Here is an 18,549-nt window from a genome sequence, read left to right on the forward strand (position 1 = left end):
ACCGGCCCGGGCAGGGGCAGCCAGGTGTGGGTGTGTGTGCCCCTGCCAAGAGGCGGCGAGCAGCTGTCTGCTGGCACAGAGGCCACGCTGGGAACACCAGGTCTCGGTGCGCTCGCTTACATCTGGCCGGGCTTGTTGTTCAAAGCCTATCTGGAGCACCAGGGAGCCTGATGTGCCTGACACATCATAGCACAAGCTGATCCCGCCTTCACGTCTTGCAGCCTCATCAAACAGTCTGAGAAGCCAACTGGTTTCACCCAGTACAACCTGCTTGCGTCCCCTGGTACGGAGGGTAACTGGGGAAGCAGCCACTTTTAGGTAAACTCAAACCACTTAAAACCTCACTGCAGGCCACATCCAAGAGCCTCATCTGATGGCAAGGGGAAATCTGCTTCGTGAATGGTGCAAGTGGAGCAGGAATTTAAGCACAGGAGCTGGAAAATAAAATTTTGCATGATACAATTGCAGTCTCTCACATTATAGCTAGGTCTGGCTCCAGCACTGACTGCAAGCACCCAGGCTGCTCTGTACCCTGGGCCCTGCCGCAAATTCCTCTTTCCAAGCAGAAAGCCACATGTAAGGGAATTCAGCCTCCCATTTGATCCACGGATCTTAGCGGTGTCCGTGGCAGCACTCTCAAGCGTTTTGTGGTTGAATGTAAGACCACAGAGGAAGAGGATTCCCGGGTGAGGACAGGCTTTCGCTCCCCGCAAAAGCACGAGCAGAGCGTTTGCGCAGGGGGGTGCTGCTCCTCCCATGCCCGAGCAAGGCGGGCAGGAGGGATGAGGCATGTCTTCAACACCAGCTCCGGTTACTGATTACAGGAGAGGGACTCGCCCCACTGACAGACAGAGCTCATCAGGCAAAGGAAGCTGCATTCCAGCCCCAGTGGCTGCAGCAGGGAGAAGAGCCGGAGCAGATTTCTCAAAACTGGCAGAGAGGCAGGCACCTCGCTCCCATTGCCCCCACAGGGGAAAGGCAACAAAATACACCCTAAAACTCAGCAGATTTTAGGGTATATACACCCTAAATAGCACCCTGGGTAGCACACACTGCCGGCAGGGCCTGGCAGGCGGGAGGGCTGTGAGCCGGCTGCAGGGTCTCATGAAAAGCCAGGCCTTGGCAGGCTCAGTTTGCTTTGGGGCCAGGACCACGTTACGGCTATTGTAAGGGGAAGTTCTCTTTTGCCATCCCTCACTGGGTAAGCTGAGGTGCTCTCTGTAACCAAGCTTGTGGGCAAGTTGTCCTGGAAATCTTTCAGCTGACGCAGTGTCCTGAGCCGCAGCAGGATGGTAGGGAAGAGCCAACGCTTCGACCACCCGCGTTCCCACAGACAGGGCTGTGCTGTCAAGAGTGCTCATTTTGACATTTTAAGCAGAGCGTGGTGAGCAGGATCCACACCTGGAGAAGGATTACATGAAGCAGCTGCAACACTGGTGGTTTATTCCTGCTACTACCACAAAGAAGCCTCCTCCTGCCTGGAGGATGCTGGATGCACTTATGCTGTGCTGGCAAGATGCTCACTGCCCCTTCTGACTGCTTTAACCCTCTCTTCCCGCGCACACAGAGCCGTTACTGCCTCCTTTCCTACTCCTATATGATAGGTTATTCACATTCACAAAGCTCCTGCCCCGAGCCCTGAAGCTACACCTCAGCATCACAAGCAGAAAACTCCAGCTCTTCTCTCAAGAATCTGCACCTTCAGCCAGGAACAGAGCAGCTGGGAGCCTTCACTGCCACCTCCACCTTCTTGTCCCCGCACGTCACTACCACCACTGCTCCTGCGACCTGGCAGCCTGGCTCTGCCCTCTCCCTGCTCCACCACTGGTACAGCTTAGAATCGTAGAATCATTTAGGTTGGGAAAGACCACTAAGATCATCAAGTCCAACCATTTGTTTCCACTTGTGTAAACAAACAGGCTGCTTGTCTGAGCCCACAGCCCGGGTAATGAACTTCTGGGAGCTCCACCAGGAACGTCCCAGGAGGCTCCAGAGCCCTTCTTGCTGTTTGGGGATCAGGCTGGGATTTCCTTTGCTTCGGGTCTCTCTATGATTAGTAGATGTTTGCTCTTTTCAGTGGAGAAACAGCAGGAGGGGAGTTGCTCTGCAAGCAGATGCACCGTTATGGCTGTCCATCCCAGGGAGGTGGCAGTGGGTCTGATGTGCGATCGTTTGGTCACAGTTATTAGACCTAAATTTATCATCAGTTAAAGCCACCTTTCAGGGTTATGCAAATGCAGCAGCCCCAAACCACCTGTCCTCTTTTTTTTTTTTTTTTTTTTTTTTTACGACTCCATGAGGAAGCACAAAACATCCTCTGCCCCTTCAAGAGAAGCCAAGTACAATGTTTTAAGACTAAGAAAATGTTTCAGAGACCAACCCAGGAGGAAGGTAAGCTCCCCATCTGTAATCCATTACAATCGGGGAATGCCTCAGCACATTAGTCTTACCAAGTATACTCCAATATCTTAAAATACAGGAAGATTAAATCAGAGAGAATAAAGTCAATGAGGAATGCATTCAAGAAAACCAGCAAGATGTAACGCAGGAGGTTTCTCCATTCTGTTACATCCTCCGTATTTCTGCAAGTCAGCAGCATTTCCCCCTGAAAACCTGCACAGAGACCACGGCAGCAGCAAGGAGGGCTGCTTCACTAACAGTCGGTTTCCAGTTTCCACGGGTGCTAACTTATCTCTGCCTTTAACCTGCACTGCCTTGCCTCTAGAGCTGCTTATTTTTCATGATTCCACCTCGCCCACGCCCTTGCTCTGGTCCTGGCATGGTGACCACGCACACCGGGTGTTTCGTGGCCACCCCTGAGCTGCAGTTTCACCTCCCAGAGCACCTCCCGTGACACCAGCTGCCCCCTCCTCTCTCAGTCCATCTGCCGGGACACGGCAGCACCGCAGACTGCCCCGTCCCACCTGCACCCCTTGGGACGCACACCTACTGCAACAAAAGGGAGGGCCGGGCACCCTCCTCTCTTCGTGTTTAGGAAATATTTACTCACAGGTCCTTTAAGCCCAGGCATTCTTATACCAACTTGAAACTTTAAACAGCTCTTTTCGCTCCTGCTTATTCTTTAGACATAGAGAGAGCGCAATTGTATCTCTTCTCAGTCTTCATTTTACCAAGTTAAACAAGCCATGTTTTCTTTTTCCTTCTACCATAAGAGGCTGTTCATTTTCACGATGAAAACTGGGAAATTTCCCAGAAGGGTCGTAGCTTCCTCTGTCCCTATTTACTCCAAATTTACTTCTCGGGAAGCAGAAAAAGGGCTCACTATCACCTCATGCAGAGGCAATTCTCTGTCTCTAGAAGTCGTCCTTTCCTCAAGTCTTTCCAGAGCTGTATTTGCCTTTTTTTTTTTTACAGTAACAGCCTGGCACACTGAATTCTCCTGTAATTCATTCATACCTATCTAAGCATTTTCCTCCTCTGCCATTGCCAAATAATGGTTTCCCAGCTGAGACTCAAAATTTCTGTTATTGCCCCAAACAGCATGACCTTCCATTCATACTCTTAGGTTTCATGCCACCCAGTTTACTCCTGTTCTCAAGGTGCTCACGGTCTTCCTGGATGGTATTTTGATCCTCCTTTGTATTGACCACACCTGGTTTTGTATCATCACAAATTCCACTTGCACACCATTGCCTTCTGTGCCAAAAATCACTAAAGCAAACACTAAACGTGACCTCCCGTGGAGGAACTCCCAGCCGTCCATTCAGTGCTCCTCTTTGTGTTCTCCTTTAGAGAGGCTTATTCACATACAGGTGTTGCACCAAACTGGAGCTTCTGAAGCCTAACTAATACTATCTCACACGGCACCGTACCGCATGCTTAACCAAGCCTCAGACAGACTGAGCTACTACGCTTCCTCTATCCCTGGAATTAATTTTTTTTTTTTTTTTTAACCAAATAAAGATATTAAATTAGTTTTTGTAACCTGCCTTTGGTAAATCCACGTTGTGTTTACTTTCAGGATTTAATTATTTTTTCATTTAAACTCTGCTCTGAAGTTCTGAATAGTACCTCTGAGGTCAGATTAAGGGGTCTGAATTTGACAGGATTATTTTCCTTGCCTTGCTCCCATCCCCCCAAAAAAGAAAGGAAAAAGAGGTATTCTGTCCACTACAACCTAGTCCTGTGGAACCACGTGTAACCTGATAGATTTATTGAGGACCTTTTCCTCTGGACTTGCAGCTTAACTGGCTCAAGAGCGCAGCGGTTGGGACAGAGATCTCTCAGGCTCTCACACCTAGTGCAGCAGCTTCAACAGCTTTTGCCTTTCACTGCTGACCCAGTCATTTTCTGTTTCTGTGAACTTCTCACCGTAAACCACCCCTTCCCTCGCATTCATCATATCCTCCTCATGGAGGTAATATATTAATTCATGTGGCTCCCACTTTGGCTCTTTAACCCCTACGCCTTCTGCTTCCTTCACCTCCCTGGCTGCCACAGCCCTGGCAATTTTTTCCTTGTTCACATACTATTTGCTTGGCAGTGGGACTGTCCAGTGTTTTTTTGTTTTCCTTTGCAAGATCTAATTCAGGTTGACTTTTGCCGGTTTTCACTTTATCCTTGTCCCTTCCAACTGCCAGGGTGAAGTCTCCTCACTGCCTGATGCTCTCTCCTACTCCTCTGTTATTTCTAACACCACTGGGAAGCAGTCGTTCATGAAGTTACATCTACAACCTTTTCCTGCCAGTCGCCCCCTTGCTGCAAACATGAATTGCTGATAATTTTGCACTTTTGATAAAAAAAACCCCAATAAAAACAAAACTCAAGTCTGCAATGAGTCCACAGTGCATCTGATGTTGGTAGCCCATTCTCCTAGGCTAGCCCTAAATTCAGAGAGGTCATAGTCTGCACACATGTCCCAATGCCACTGAGCACCCCGCCAGCACTGCTGAGTGCCGCTCTGCCGCCTAGATACTGCTCCGCTTATCAAGCTCCCTCCTTCTGGAAGCAAAATCTGAGTTGTAACAGCCCTTCCTTTTAATTTAACCACAAAGCCACTTGATCAAAGGCTATTTCCTAAAATGTCCCTCTGTAAGGTCTTCATGCCTGCTAAAAACAGCTCTGAAAGGCCATCAGCTCTTCTTGTGCCCTCAGGGCTGGTGAGAAGAGCCGTGCCAGCCAAGGCATCTCGCAATACCTGTGCTCTCCCCTCGACAGCAATACTGGCTGCTAACGTACATCCGTGACAGTGCAATTTCTGATGGTACCTAGCACCCCTACAGAAGTCTGTGTTCAACGTGGGGTCCAGCAGCTGGGCTCTAGCACACCCCTGTAGACCTTTTTTCCTAGAGAGATCTTGTCCAAACCCTAATTCTGGTTTTGTCCATCCTACAGCCTTACCTTCCTTGCTGTTACTAGTGCACAGTGGTACCCCACAAGTGTTACCATACTTGTGTCCTAGGCAATACCTGTGCTCTGGTTGTGACTGCTATTCCATCAGTCTTTTCCAGATTTCTGTTACATCGATACACAGTCCTTAGGCACAGGAACAGCATGTGAGGCCTTCGTTCAGGCAAAACACTGTCAAACAGGTGGCTTTTAAACAAAGACAAAAATGTATAAACCTCATCAGTCATCACTGCTGGCCCCAAGAAAAAGCACTGCCCTTTCAGAGGTCCCCCTGCCCCAGCCCCTAACCTCCCCCTCCAAAGCTGACCTCCATTTCAGTCTGCACCATTCCTTGTACTCCAATCGCAATTCATCAGCCAGGCTCGAATAGCTGTGTTTTCAGTCTATAAATCACCAGGCTAGACATCTGCCTGGCTTTCAAAGGAGTTTTGTTCTTCTTGTTGGCTACCGCAAACTTTAAGGTACTTGGAGGCCTGAAGCAGCCCAACCACCCCCTCCCAAGCAACTTGCGTTGATTTAAAATGCAAAGGACGGCTTCACAGAGAGAGCCCAGATGATGATAAAGCACTATTGTTTGTGCCTTTATGGGCTGAGACTCCGAACTTGATGTTTGCGGATTATTCTGAGAGGTAGCTGCTGGCAGGGAGAGACAGAGACAAAGCTGTGTGTCACTGCGTGCTGCAGGCCACCTCCCCTGGCCCTTGTGACAGCCCCTACACAGGCTGAATAAGAAGTGTTACAAGATGGTGTCCTCCAGCATCCCACAAAGACCTGCTGGGGAAGCGGAGCCAATGATCAGAAAGAAGCCGTCAAAGGCAGTCGCGCCACCTCCCCCTCGGGTCAGGCAGCGGGACACTGAAGTGCCGGGCACAGCTGTATCAAAGGAGCTGACACCTCCAACATCATCGGCATTGGCGCTTGATCTGCTTCTACAGTGAAAAGGAGACCACTCAGCAGCTCCACCGCGCGACACAGATGACGCAGATGGGCTCTGGATGGATACGGGCGGCTTTTCGCCACGCATTCTCCATTTTTACCAACCGCAAGTGTGAGGCAGTCTGCAGCCAGCTGCTGAGAAGATGGCTCGGGGTGCTCCCTGCATTGCGTCCCAGGTGACTCCTTGCTCACACTCTTGCTCCTGCAAGAAATGACCAGGAGCCTGAAGCTCACCTCTGGATCACGAGGCTAGGGAAGGCTGTGTGCTGCCAGGCTCTGGGGAAGAGCACATAGAGGAGGGATGCTGGGAGCCCATCGTGTGCTTCGTTCCCAGGATTTAGCACAGCCTCCTGCTCTTTCAGTTTCATCAACTCCTTACGGATATGTTTTTACTATTCTAAACACTGTCACTTTCCCATCCTGAAACACCAGCCTGTTTTGCCATTAGCAATGAAGGTCTATTCTAATCCTTATAGGCAGATTCATTCATTTTTTTTATCTGGGAAAGCCTTATCTATTTTAAAATTATTCCCTTTTTCCTCACCTCCGTTTCCATGTTTCCTTCACTATGTTCCCAGTGGATCTGACATTTCTACATTCATGGAAGACAGTGATAAAATAGAAGACCTGTGATAAAAATACACTTTTATGGAGTGCTTGGGCAGGAAGCATTACAGGACCTGAGCAAGAAATAAAAATACGATAAACTAGATAAAAATTCAGCTCTGATGGACTCACTGCCATGCAAACAGAAACAAGTGAGCAGACACCTTGGCAGGGACTCAATCATTTTCTGTACAGCATTCGTGGAAGCAGCCAAGGGTCAAAAGCTGTTGCAGAGTTATTGGGAATAGGGAAAATAGTAACTGAAGGGAGATGACACACTTGGACGTTCTGCATTTTGTAAGTTAAAACAAAGAGACAGGCTCAGAGCTGAAAAAATCACCTGTGAGAGTTTACACCACCACATGGGGTCTACTGGGCAGCAGTCTCCCAGGAGCAGACCAGAGGAGAGCAGAGGGTCTTCACACCACCCAGAAAACCCCTGCTGAAGTGCAGCCAGGGACTCTGCTCCCCTGGCCACGACGGGGAGAAGAGGAGAGACAAGGGGCAAAGGTGCTGGGCAGCAGAGGTTTTGCACTGCAAGCGCTGATCTTCCAGCTCACAGCCTGAAACTGAAAGGATGGCACCAGTGTGCTTCCAGACCTCCGGAGTACGCTTATGGACAGAAAAGGGTCTTCTCCACGAGGTCTGCCTGGACATACCCTGGCTGGAGCACACCCAGCTACCCAGGACAGAGGGTAAGGAAGCCATCCAGGACTAAAATGGAGAAATTTACTCCTATGAGCACTCACAAGCACAGGAGATTCCGTATGTGTTTTGCAGCCACACTACTGACCAGGGTCCCAAGGCCATGTACCTCCCCATGACTGGTAACACCGATGAAGCTCCAGAGCATCTGCCTCCCCACAGAGCCTCTTCCTCTGGGGCAGGAAATGCCTGCTCAGCCCTTGGCAGTCCGGGATGCTGGAAGAGGCAGAGGAGGCAGCTGCCTCCTGCGGTAGCAACTGCAGCGCAATCTTGGACCTTGAGGGCTTCTACCCCTGCGGGGAAAGCAAAGACTAAGGAAAAATACACACTCCGGCTGCCTGTTTCGCCTCTTGGAAATTCAGCCGCCAGTCCCACAGAGCAACAGGAAAAATCACATTCATTTCCACACAGATTTTATCACCTCAGTCTTGGCATGGGAGAGGCATCTCCGCCCAGCTGTGAGCATGCGAGCACATTTTGCTGGCTTTTTTTTATGTAATCAGAACAAATTCCTCAGAGATGAGTCACGGGGTTTCAAGGGTGTCCAGAGAGATGTCAAGCAGGACTCAAGTGTAAATCAGTGACACACCTTGCAGAGAGGACACACGCTCGCCGGCAGGCCCATTCTCCCTGCAGACACCAGGCAAGGGAAGGGGCTCGATGGATGTTCCCAGGGAGGCTCCCACGAGCCGCACACACACGTGTGGCACCTCAGACCCAGGACACTGCTGGTGTTTACATTTCCTCTGTGAAGATAGTGATGGTTTCAGGGTGGAGCTGGAGCGCTTCCCTGCAGCTGCTCTCCAGGCTTAAACACTGCAGATTTTCGGTCTTCCAGGCTGGAGGAGCCCGGCAGTCAGGGAAAAGATTTGAACCTTGAAAATAGAGGTTCTGCCCATGAAAGCCTGGTCAAACTGCAGGGGCTCCTGCCTGAGATGTTCGTTATGGCGGAACAGCTGCATCCCATGGCAATTCTTTCAGTGCTGTGATGTTGCTGTGTTAAGCAAACCTTTTCCACTCCCCTACCCAAGAACGAATACTCCAGCCTGCATGGGCCTGCAGGCCAGACAGAGGACAAAAATGGTATGTGCATAATTTGAAGGCACAGCCTGCTTTAGTGGCTCCTTTACAGGCTGAACGGTAGAGGAGGACCAGGAAGAACCAGACTTGGACATAATCCCGGAGGTCCGAAGTAACACTGAGGAAAATGCTGTGGATGCTCTTGGGCCTTTGGGTGTCAGAGCAGAAGGAACAGACAAAAACCTTGGTGGAGCTTGGCTCTGGGTCAGTCTGCTTTCACTAGTGCCAAGGGTAACGTTTGGCACAAGGTGCTCACGATTTGCAAACCACACGCAGGTCTCTTCAAGCAGAGCGTGCAGAGCACTTCCAGTCTAGACTGGGGCAAATCTCCCATTTGTGTGTTCTTTACTATCATATCCTTCACCTTTCAGCTTCACCCTCAGGTGACTAACAATTACCAGCTACCATTAATATTAAATGGGAAAGAAAGAAATGCAATCCTCTCCCTGCTCTTCACATTCCACAATATCGCAAACAATTTGTCACATTGGGAGGGGCAGAGGCAGGAGGAATATTAATTATTGATACTCGGGAACAGATGGCTTTTCTTGTACCAGGGCAGCGAAATGTAAGAGGAGCCTGTGGGTGAGGATGTGAGGATGAGATGGGCAGACATATCGGATAACCAGTCTTCAAGTAGAACAGGAACCTTCCTCCTAAAACCAGCTCCACTGGCCTACAGAGCTCTCATCAACAGCCCTGGCTGCAGAAACAAATCCACTGACATCTGAATTAGTGAGGCTTCACCAGAACCTTTCAACGCTCCCTCACCTCCATACAGAACATCCTGGACACGATGACTGACAGCTTCCAGACAGCAGAGGCCTGACAAACCAGCCACCAACTGGTCTCTCTAGGAGACCCTACTGGTTGCATTTTACATGTTCATCCTCATCTACTGCCCTGTGCTATGCAAGGTTTATTCCTGAGACCACATACAGCATCCAAGAGTGACTCCCTCCTGTCTTCTGCATCCCCCTCAGGGTGCTGGCCTCCAGAATCAAAGATCTAAGTGATCTGGACCGGCAACCTCAACCAGAGACTCTGTCATCCAACTCTTTTTGCCAGCTTTTCCCATTGATCCATGTAAGGATCAAGAGCAAGACGACTTCATTCTTGTCAGGTCCTGCGTAGATGTCCGTGACATCAGAGACACCTACCAGGTTGCAAAACAGGCTTGGCACAGGACACCCGCTGTGAGCGTCCCCATGTCCAAGAGCAGACTGCGGTATTGACATCCTTATGAGACAGGAGGAATTGGGCAAGAGTGATTCTCCAGCAAAGGCAGCCGATTCACTGGAGTGGACACAGTGACACCACAGAGACAAAAGCTTTTCCTGAAACTTTCATGAACAGTTTCTGTACCCACCGCTGGAGCCAGGCATCTGCATCCATTTTCACTCTGGTGTAGTCATGTCTTTGCTGGAAGGCTAAGGAACCAGCTGTACTGACTCAGACCTGGGCCTGGGTAGCCCAGGGTCCTGTCTCAGGCAGTGGTTATAGGCAAATGCCCAGGGAAGATGCCCAGGGAAGAGTCAGAACTGGGCAAGCCAATGGTGATACCTCCTCTCCAACTGCAAGAATGATATTCCTCAGTTCTTTTCTGCATGGGGATTTTACAAGCTAGATACCATGTCTGTATATAGTGACTCAATTCAGTTTTCCTGTCTGGACACACCCCTTAAATCCTGTAAATGAGCACTCACTTTCCCAGCCAGGACAGGTTAAATCCATGGTTATTCCACTGAGCAAGGCAGACTTTCTTGCTACCTCCACAGACCCAGAAAGTACCTCAGGACCACAATGTCCAGTCCCTTGATATATTGGGAACCTCTTCAGTCTTTTCCCAAACTCAGTTTGTTCTCTTGGCCTCTGCAGAGAGGTTGTTCCAAAGCCTCATTACTCTGATAATTAGACATGTTCTTCTCATTTCTCAAGCTGACTAATCACTGATTTCTAATTCCTCTCAGTCTGCCTAGGGTCATGCAGCCTGCAGCCTGTGAGAGTCCTAAGACACGTGCAATCTTGTGATTTGGAACAACACAACTTTCCAGCTTCCCTCCTGGCCTGGACCAATGGCAAAGTGCTCGAGGTGAACAAATGCCGAGTGCCAGGAGACAGCTACCGTCCACGAACAATACAACTTTTCACAGCGTGGAGTAGGATGGAGAAAGTTTCCCTACCTAGGAGCCAGTGAAGAGGGAGGAGCAGTCTTAGAAAGACCTGGGCGACATCTGTGCTGGGAAAGGTTGAGATCTACCAAAAAAGCAGCAAACCTTCCCACTACATAAGCTTGGAGCAGTGTCCAAGTTTGCTCTAGTTTGGTACAGGAAATGGAGAGACCTGAAAGAGCATCTTTACAGTGCTGCGTTATACCAACATGAGCGCTTTTGTTCCTCTAAAAATGCTATTCGTCTCACTACGACAATATCAGAAAATGTTTCTAATGTAGATCTGGCTTTGAAGAGCAGTCGCCACAGAGCTGCAATGTGTTTACACTAGCTAACTGCTCCTGAACAGTCAGCTGAGAGCTAGCATGCACGGGCTAATCTCACCTCCCCCACATTTCACAGGGGCTGAGGAAGGGCTCATCTAGGAAAAGCAGCCTATGGATTAGGGAGCAATACAGTGGATCAAAAAGCAGGAGGAGGCCACATCTTTTCAACCCCAGAGCAGAACTGCTCCCCTTCACCCGACTTGAGTTAACTTTTATGTGAATCTTTTTCCCTGCTGCTCGAAGAAGGAATCACATTATATGCACATTCCAGAGAACTTTTCCCAGCAGAAATAACCATTTTTAACACACATTGCTCTTGGGAGAATGTCTAGAATTTTACAGGCAAAAGCATGGCTTGAGCTGTGTTTTGACCCATACAGGAAAGCTGTTAAGTTGACATCAGCATCCCAGTCAGGTTCTGGAGTCGGGGCGGTCGGCGGGCTTGGGAGGAAGATGTGCTCTGCAGGAGCTCCCTACCTCTTTGATGGCAGACATCTTGATGTTCTCATAGTAGTGCAGCGGTGCATTGGGTGAACTCATGTCATAGCCAAACCCAGCTACCGCCACCTCATCACAGTTGTGGAGCGCCATGGTTATTGCTACGCTTCCCAAGGTGGGGATGTTTGACTGTCTCTGCTCACAGGGGCACTGCTGCTACTAAGCAGAAAATCAGGACCAGGGTATTTGGCCCTATCTGCACGTCAGCTGCCTGATGCCAGCTTGCAGGGTCAATAGCCTCCCAACTTGTGAAGAAAACCATACGTTAGCCAGCTTCCTGCAAAGCATCTAGCACAAAAGCAGCGTCTCTTGTTTGAGGCTCTATGACCTGACCCTCCAGGGGAGTATTGCAGGGCAGAGGGATTAATGCAAATGGTCAGCCTCCCCTTCTACAACTTTGCCATCCTGAGAACAGGGCAGCAGACGAGCTGGAGGATGAATCACAGTGGATACGTTAGTTTTCTGAAATTAAACCAGATGTAGATACCGGATTACAATTCTGTGCACGTTACTGGTTTCCAGCTAGGCTAAGGAGGAACAGTTATCCCAAATGGGCCACCACACAGGAGAAGTGAGGAACAATACAAACTCTTTATTTTACTGATGGCAAAAGCAGTTTAAGGAGGCTGTTAAACAGCTCTGGGAGATGGAGAGGAGACCAGGCAGACCCAGTTGGCAGGGTTCACCGAGACCCCTTCCTTTGCGCAGGGGCACCCCCACAGGCAAAGGGCACTCCAGCCTGTGCCATTCCCTTCCTAGCCACAGCGTACTGGGAAGACGAGGAGCAGTGTGAAGCCAGTCAGAGATGGGTGCTAGCAATCTGAGCAGGGACATCCTGACTGTCCTCTCCCATCTGCTGACCTGCCATTTGCACCAGAGTCCAGCCTCAGCCCTTCCCATTCATCTGCCTTCTGCCGAGGCCCGGTGAGAGCGGTGCTGTGCGGCTGCAACTCTGCTTGTGCGTTCAGATGAACACGACCGCTGTGATAAGACGAGTGTTTCCAATGTAAAACCCTAGCTCACAGACTCTTCTAGCTCCCCTTTAGCCAGATGAATCCAAAGGTAGCTTTACCCCAGGGGCTAGGGAGAGGCTGAGAAATCCACCCACATATCTTATCTTCATTTGTAGAGCATCCAACACCATCCGTATCAAAAGTATCATGAATTCAGAGGACATGCTCTGACAGTCACCAAGGGTGACAGCCTCTTTGCTGAGATGTAGAAACCAACTGCATGCTTGTATTTTGCATTTAAAATAGTTTACCCTGAAATGGTGATTAATGCTATTGCGTTTCACCTGATGTTCGTAACAGACTGGGAACACAATGTTTTGAGTTTCTGCCTCTCATTCAAAGGAACCGGCTTTTGGCAACACACTACCTTGCTCGCTTCTGATCGCTTGGCCAGTCCCAAGACCAACATTTCCCAAGCAAAGAGGGAATGCCACCCATACCCTAGTTGAGATGTGCAGAGCTGGGAGCACAACCCATGGGCTACGGAGAACTCCACTACAGTGCACTGGAATGACACTAATCTGAAGACAAATGTGCAAAAACTGCTTATGGCTAAATCAGTGAGACATGAACTTCAAATATTTGCAGTGCACATCTGAAATGAAAAGACCTTGCTACGTCCTCCTCTGCCAGCTCTATAGAGATGTTAGGAAAAACAGCAGAGTCCTTTTGTTCTCACTGCTTAGTTTCAATTGATACTCACCACAAACAATATTGTATTTATTCTGGTTACTTTAGTTAATTTTTAATTCACTGGTAGCCATAAAATATCAAGGAGGGGTTTAAAAAAAGTTGGAAAAAGTTCATTAGGCAAGGATAAGAAAATTCCCCCGAATTTCAAAATATACAAGAACATCCTGTCTTCCCAGGCATGGCAGTTCAAATTCAGATATTCTCAGCTTTATGTTTAACATAGATGACAACATTTGGATGTCACTGGAATTGCATCAGCTGGTAAGTGGACTTGCCACAAACCCCCTTCCCTCAGCTGAGCTGTAGTTACAGTGTCCAAAACATAGTGAGTAAATGGCCGCATGCTTGAGAATGTGTCGTTGTTGGGAATAAGATGGCGTTACCACCACCCACACTTGCGCTGGGCCCATTCCCACGGTACAGCTCAAGGGAGACACAGGGGCTTTGCCTGGAGGGAATTTCACTGGCCAAGTTAACGTTTAAGAGCTAACTTTCTAACGCGAGTCTTACAAACCACAGAGAATTAATCATACTACCCAACCGTATGGGAGGACTGCCAAACCAGCGTAACTTTCTTTCAAGTGTATTCTTATTTCTGTTTGGAGAATGACAGATTACACGAATCAGAAGTGAAATTTCCTTTGGTCACCAAATATCTGCCTGACTTTTTTTCTACATATACTTCCAATGGCCTTTATGGAAAATCAGGAGAGAATTTTCTCATCTGCTTCTGTTCTTCAGTAGTTCCTGGCATGCCGGTATCACAGTACTGCCTGCTCCTCTCAAAAATGATTAAAATACCAAAGACTACCAAAGACTTCCTAACGTCTTGGACTGTAGCAGAAGTATCTGCTTTGGCCCCTATCACTACCAGAAAATCACATGGTGTCCTTAGCAAAATAGTTCTGTGTTGCCCTAAAATCACATTCAGAAACTGATGATCTAATGACAGTTTTTAATTAAATTGTGCCTTATTGATGTTAGCACCCTCCAATACTACAGTAGCTACAGTCTAGTATGTGTGCCCCCCTTGAAGACAGAGATCTGTGGCCATTCACACCTTCACTGCTGAGATGCAGCCTCACATCCCACTGCTGCAGTCAGAACCCTGTGGGCTAGAGAGGACCACCTAGAAAATACTGTAAAAATGATTATCCCTGCTATTCACCGAGGGCATTAACTGTTATGGAGCATGGGGGTGCTTGCAGAGCCCACCCTTCGTAAACAGCATGGATAGCAGCACCTGCTAAGAGAAGAACATGAGTATAAACTGTGTGTGCACCCACATGCGCCTGCATCAAATACACATAACTTTTGGGCATTTGCTCCAAACTGCTTATGTTAAGGAAGAAGCAACCCTCAGACAGATTAAACAGTAACTGGGGAATTAGAGAGACTTGAAAAAAAAAGAAGCCAGCTTGAACAGAAGTATAAAAGAAGCATGACTGCCAGGTAACTACATGTCATTAGTAAGTCAATATAGTGCTTTGGTCCTGATTTTGGTTTAAACTACAGAAACTGAGCGGTTTTCTCCTGTGACAGCCTGCTGAGCTTCTGCTACTCCTTCCCTCTGTTGAAGAAGAAGCGCTGCCCCATGTCCAGCTTGCAGCATGGGAAAAAGAAGGCTCTGTAGGATCTAGGGATGTGTCCCAGGCTGTGCTGCAGAGAAGCCAACTCAGGAGTTTTCTCCAGGTTCAGGGGAAAGGTCTCTCTTCTCCGCTCAGCAGAGAAGTGGCAAACGAGAGGGGACACGTATCAGAGGGAACAAACAGTTATAGCAATTCTCTTATGGCATCTACACAGCTTCCAAGCTCTCCTGATTGTACACAGGCGTATAAATTCATTTGCTGCTAAACTCTAATCTGGACCTAATGAACCACATACAACCTTTGGGGCGAGTTGGGGGACAGGTCACTCCAAAAGAAGTTAGGCATCATGGACATGGCTGTGCCAAACCTGGTTTGCTATGTCCTGCACAATGCATCAGTGCTATCTCACCACACACACCCTTGTGCCATGCCCCAAAGACATACCAAGGCAATCACCACACCTCTTGCATTGAGTTATGAAAATAAAATTCTCTCAAACAACTGAGCAGGCCTCTTGTTATTCAAGGCCATCGCTAAGGAAAAAACCCAAAATGCCAACATCCCATCTCGGGAACAATCATCTGGGGTTTGACCAGCTCAAAGCCTGTCCTCCTGCTCATGGCCTTCTATGTGCCTGGGTATTCCTGTACCACCAAGCAATGCTGCTTTCAACCAAACGGTTGAAGAACGGCAGCCCAACAGTGGCCAGTGCAGAGGCAGGAACCTCCTGGGATGCCTCCCAGCTGCACAAAGACTGGCCAGTCCAGGCTAGGCCATGGCATGGGGCTGTCTGGAGTGGCCCAGCAGGACTGCTGCTCCAGATGTGGCCATGATGAGTTTCTGACCTGAACTGGTGCACACTGATTAGGGCACAGTGAGAATGGCAAGAGCCCAGAAAGCTTTGGCAGTCCTCTCCCCTTGCCAGTTCCCTGCCACAAGCCTTGAACTTGGTCTTACAAGCTCTGTACCCCCTACTGTGTCTCATAGGTTTCTGTCCCAGCTGGGGGCCCATGGTGGGTACCAGGTTCAGCATTCCCTCTCCAGCACTGGTAAATAACTGCAAGGGCAACCCCCCTGGATAACGCGGCCTGAACTGAGAGTCCACATTTCCAAGCCTGGCCTGCTTGTCTAAGCCCAAACATCTGGAAAACGTAATATCTAATGTAATATCCCCCCAAGGGATCAGCCCTTTGCCTGGTCCCATTTGAGAGAACGCAGCACACTGACAGAGGAGCCAGAGACACCATCAAAAGGCCATCTGACAAAGGGAAGCCGCAAACACAGTAGTGGCGAGCGACACGTCACCGCAGCAGTGCTGGGCAAAGGCTGCCCGTGCATCCCGAGCGTGGCTCCTTCCAGGGCCCTGCTGGCACATGACCTCCATGGGTGAGGTGAGCACATTGCGCGGTGGATCCTGGGTGGGAAAAGCATAAAGACGAGAGAGGCAAAGATCTCCGTTTTTGTGCTGCGTCAGGGTTCACTGCAAGCTCTGTGTGGTGCAAACACAGCCAGCCTGCACCACCAGGTCAGGGGACCAGCAATGCCTTCAGCAGTACAGACAGACAGAGGGACAGGTACTCCTAACTGCTCTTACACTGTTCTCTGCTGCAAGGGGGAAGATAAAAGGATTCCATTCAAGACATTGCTGTTTCATCTTCCACTGGTCCCCCTGAAGAGGCTTTAAAGACTGACTTCAGCTCGCACAAGAAAAGAAGCCAGTCAGCAGAAATGAACACCAGCCCTGCCTTGGACTTAATGGAGGCTGAGCATCACCTTATGGGCTTGCACTGGAGATCCAGCGCTGGCAACTGAACCAGGGGGCTGTAACTGCTCTTTGCTTGGTGAATGTGAAAAGCTCTTGCTGCTTTTCATTCCATGCCCGGGTCATTCCTGTGTCACTGCCTGCTGGACTGGAAGGAAATGACTGCTGTAAATCTGTTTTTAGAAATATTTGACTCCCTTAATATGTTAAATGAATTCCAGTTATTTATGGGATTTTACTTAGCTCAAGAGTAAGACATATTGGATTGTTCAGACTATTCAAATTGTTACCTTTTTCACTAAAAGGGTAAGCAGTGCTAAAGAATAAATCCCTGAAAAACAATAATGCAACTAGATATTCAAATTAGTTGGACGACTATATTAATTTATTTGAAACTTGAAAAACTGCTCACCTAGGAAAAATTGCTACCTTAAGTTTTATCAGTTACAGACCTGATCACCTAACAGCAATAAAGTCAAAACAAAAGAAATACAGAATAAAACTGTAATAGCCATCACACGCTATACACAACAGTCACTGTATTTTCTTTTTGTTCATTTACGTTTGCATAGGAACAACCCCAAGCCTCCTCTTTGCTTTCTTCAGCTGGCAAGTTTGGAAGTCTGGCACAAAAAGCAATTTAGCATCACTTCCTGTGAGCACCTGCAGCGTGGTCCCTGCCACAGGAGCTTACAACCCACAGCGCTGCTCTCACAGCTACCTCCACCCATGCCCAGAATCGGCCGCAATATTTGGCTTCAAAAGACGAAGCAGAACATCTCCAACACTCTTCCCTCACCTCCCCTAGTTATTCCTTGCTGTAAGTGGGAGAGGACCTCCAGAACTGGTGGTCTGCAGCAGAGCAAAAGGGAAGGGCCAGAGGCCTGTTGCTGGAGACACGACAAGCCAGCTGGCCCAGCAGGTTTCTGTTCTGCCATTTAACTGATGAGCTCCTATATGACTTAGCCCAAATCAAGTATCTTTAACTACGTCTAACCTGATGCACAAGCTCTGATTCACCATTTGCTGTAGAGCAGATTCCTGTGCAATGCAGGGAAGTATTTCTTAAGGACCTAACCATTTAACAGAGGGCAAGCAAGGGCATGACTTTACTAGCTGCTCCGTGGTAACCACGTATATAGAATCAAAGAATTGTCTAGGTTGGAAAAGACCTTTAAGATCATCAAGTCCAACTGTTAACCTAACCCTGCCATCCCACCACTAAACCATGTCCTTACTAAGCCCCTCCTCTATCCTTCTTTTAAATACCTCTAGGGATGGGGACTCGACCACCTCCCTGGGCAGCCCATTCCAGAGCCTGAAAATGAATATACTTCACTCTATGCTAAATGGGAGTTTATGGTCGACTTTTTCATTGAAAGGTAAACTACCTTCAGTTACTTTGCACTATCATGTGTAGAAGCATGTGGTTGGGCATTTACCAAGAAGCAGCTGGTATGTGTTTACCTGCTGCCCTGTAATGGCTTGTCTGAGTGTCCACTCCCCAGCAGCTCATGGACTGATCACACTGCAGTGGTAATGGATTGAACCGTCCAGCCCGTGAAGCAGACGTGCTGCCATGCAAACGCAAAGCTTAACAATGACACTAAGTCTCTATATTTAACTGATTGCAGCTGCAGTGGCCCTTTACCTGTCCCTCTACCTGCCTTAGAATATGCCACCAGAGTGCAAAAAAAGAAGAATGCAACTGGAAAGGATGGAATGGTAGACTGCTCTGCTCCTGCCATCCCCCACCTCTCTTCTGCTCCACAAAGACCCAACAGGTCCCAAGACATGGCC

The 18,549-nt window shown here is 48.7% G+C and overlaps 1 protein-coding gene across 6 annotated transcripts in view; it reads right to left on the minus strand.

The window, feature by feature from the left end:
- The window catches only part of ST3GAL3 (ST3 beta-galactoside alpha-2,3-sialyltransferase 3), a 201,089-nt gene that overhangs the window by 3,296 nt on the left and 179,244 nt on the right, over positions 1–18,549 (minus strand). Inside the window, exon 13 of one of the 6 annotated variants that reach the window (XM_035893544.1) lies at positions 11,672–11,821. The exons of the other annotated variants lie outside the window; for them this stretch is intronic. Within the exon in view, the coding sequence (XP_035749437.1) occupies positions 11,672–11,821 (150 nt within the window). The remainder of the gene's footprint in view (positions 1–11,671; positions 11,822–18,549) is intronic. 6 annotated transcript variants of the gene reach the window in all.

This window comes from Egretta garzetta, unplaced genomic scaffold (assembly GCF_000687185.1).
Source record: "Egretta garzetta isolate BGI_Z169 unplaced genomic scaffold, ASM68718v1 scaffold75, whole genome shotgun sequence".
Taxonomy (NCBI): Eukaryota; Metazoa; Chordata; class Aves; order Pelecaniformes; family Ardeidae; genus Egretta; species Egretta garzetta.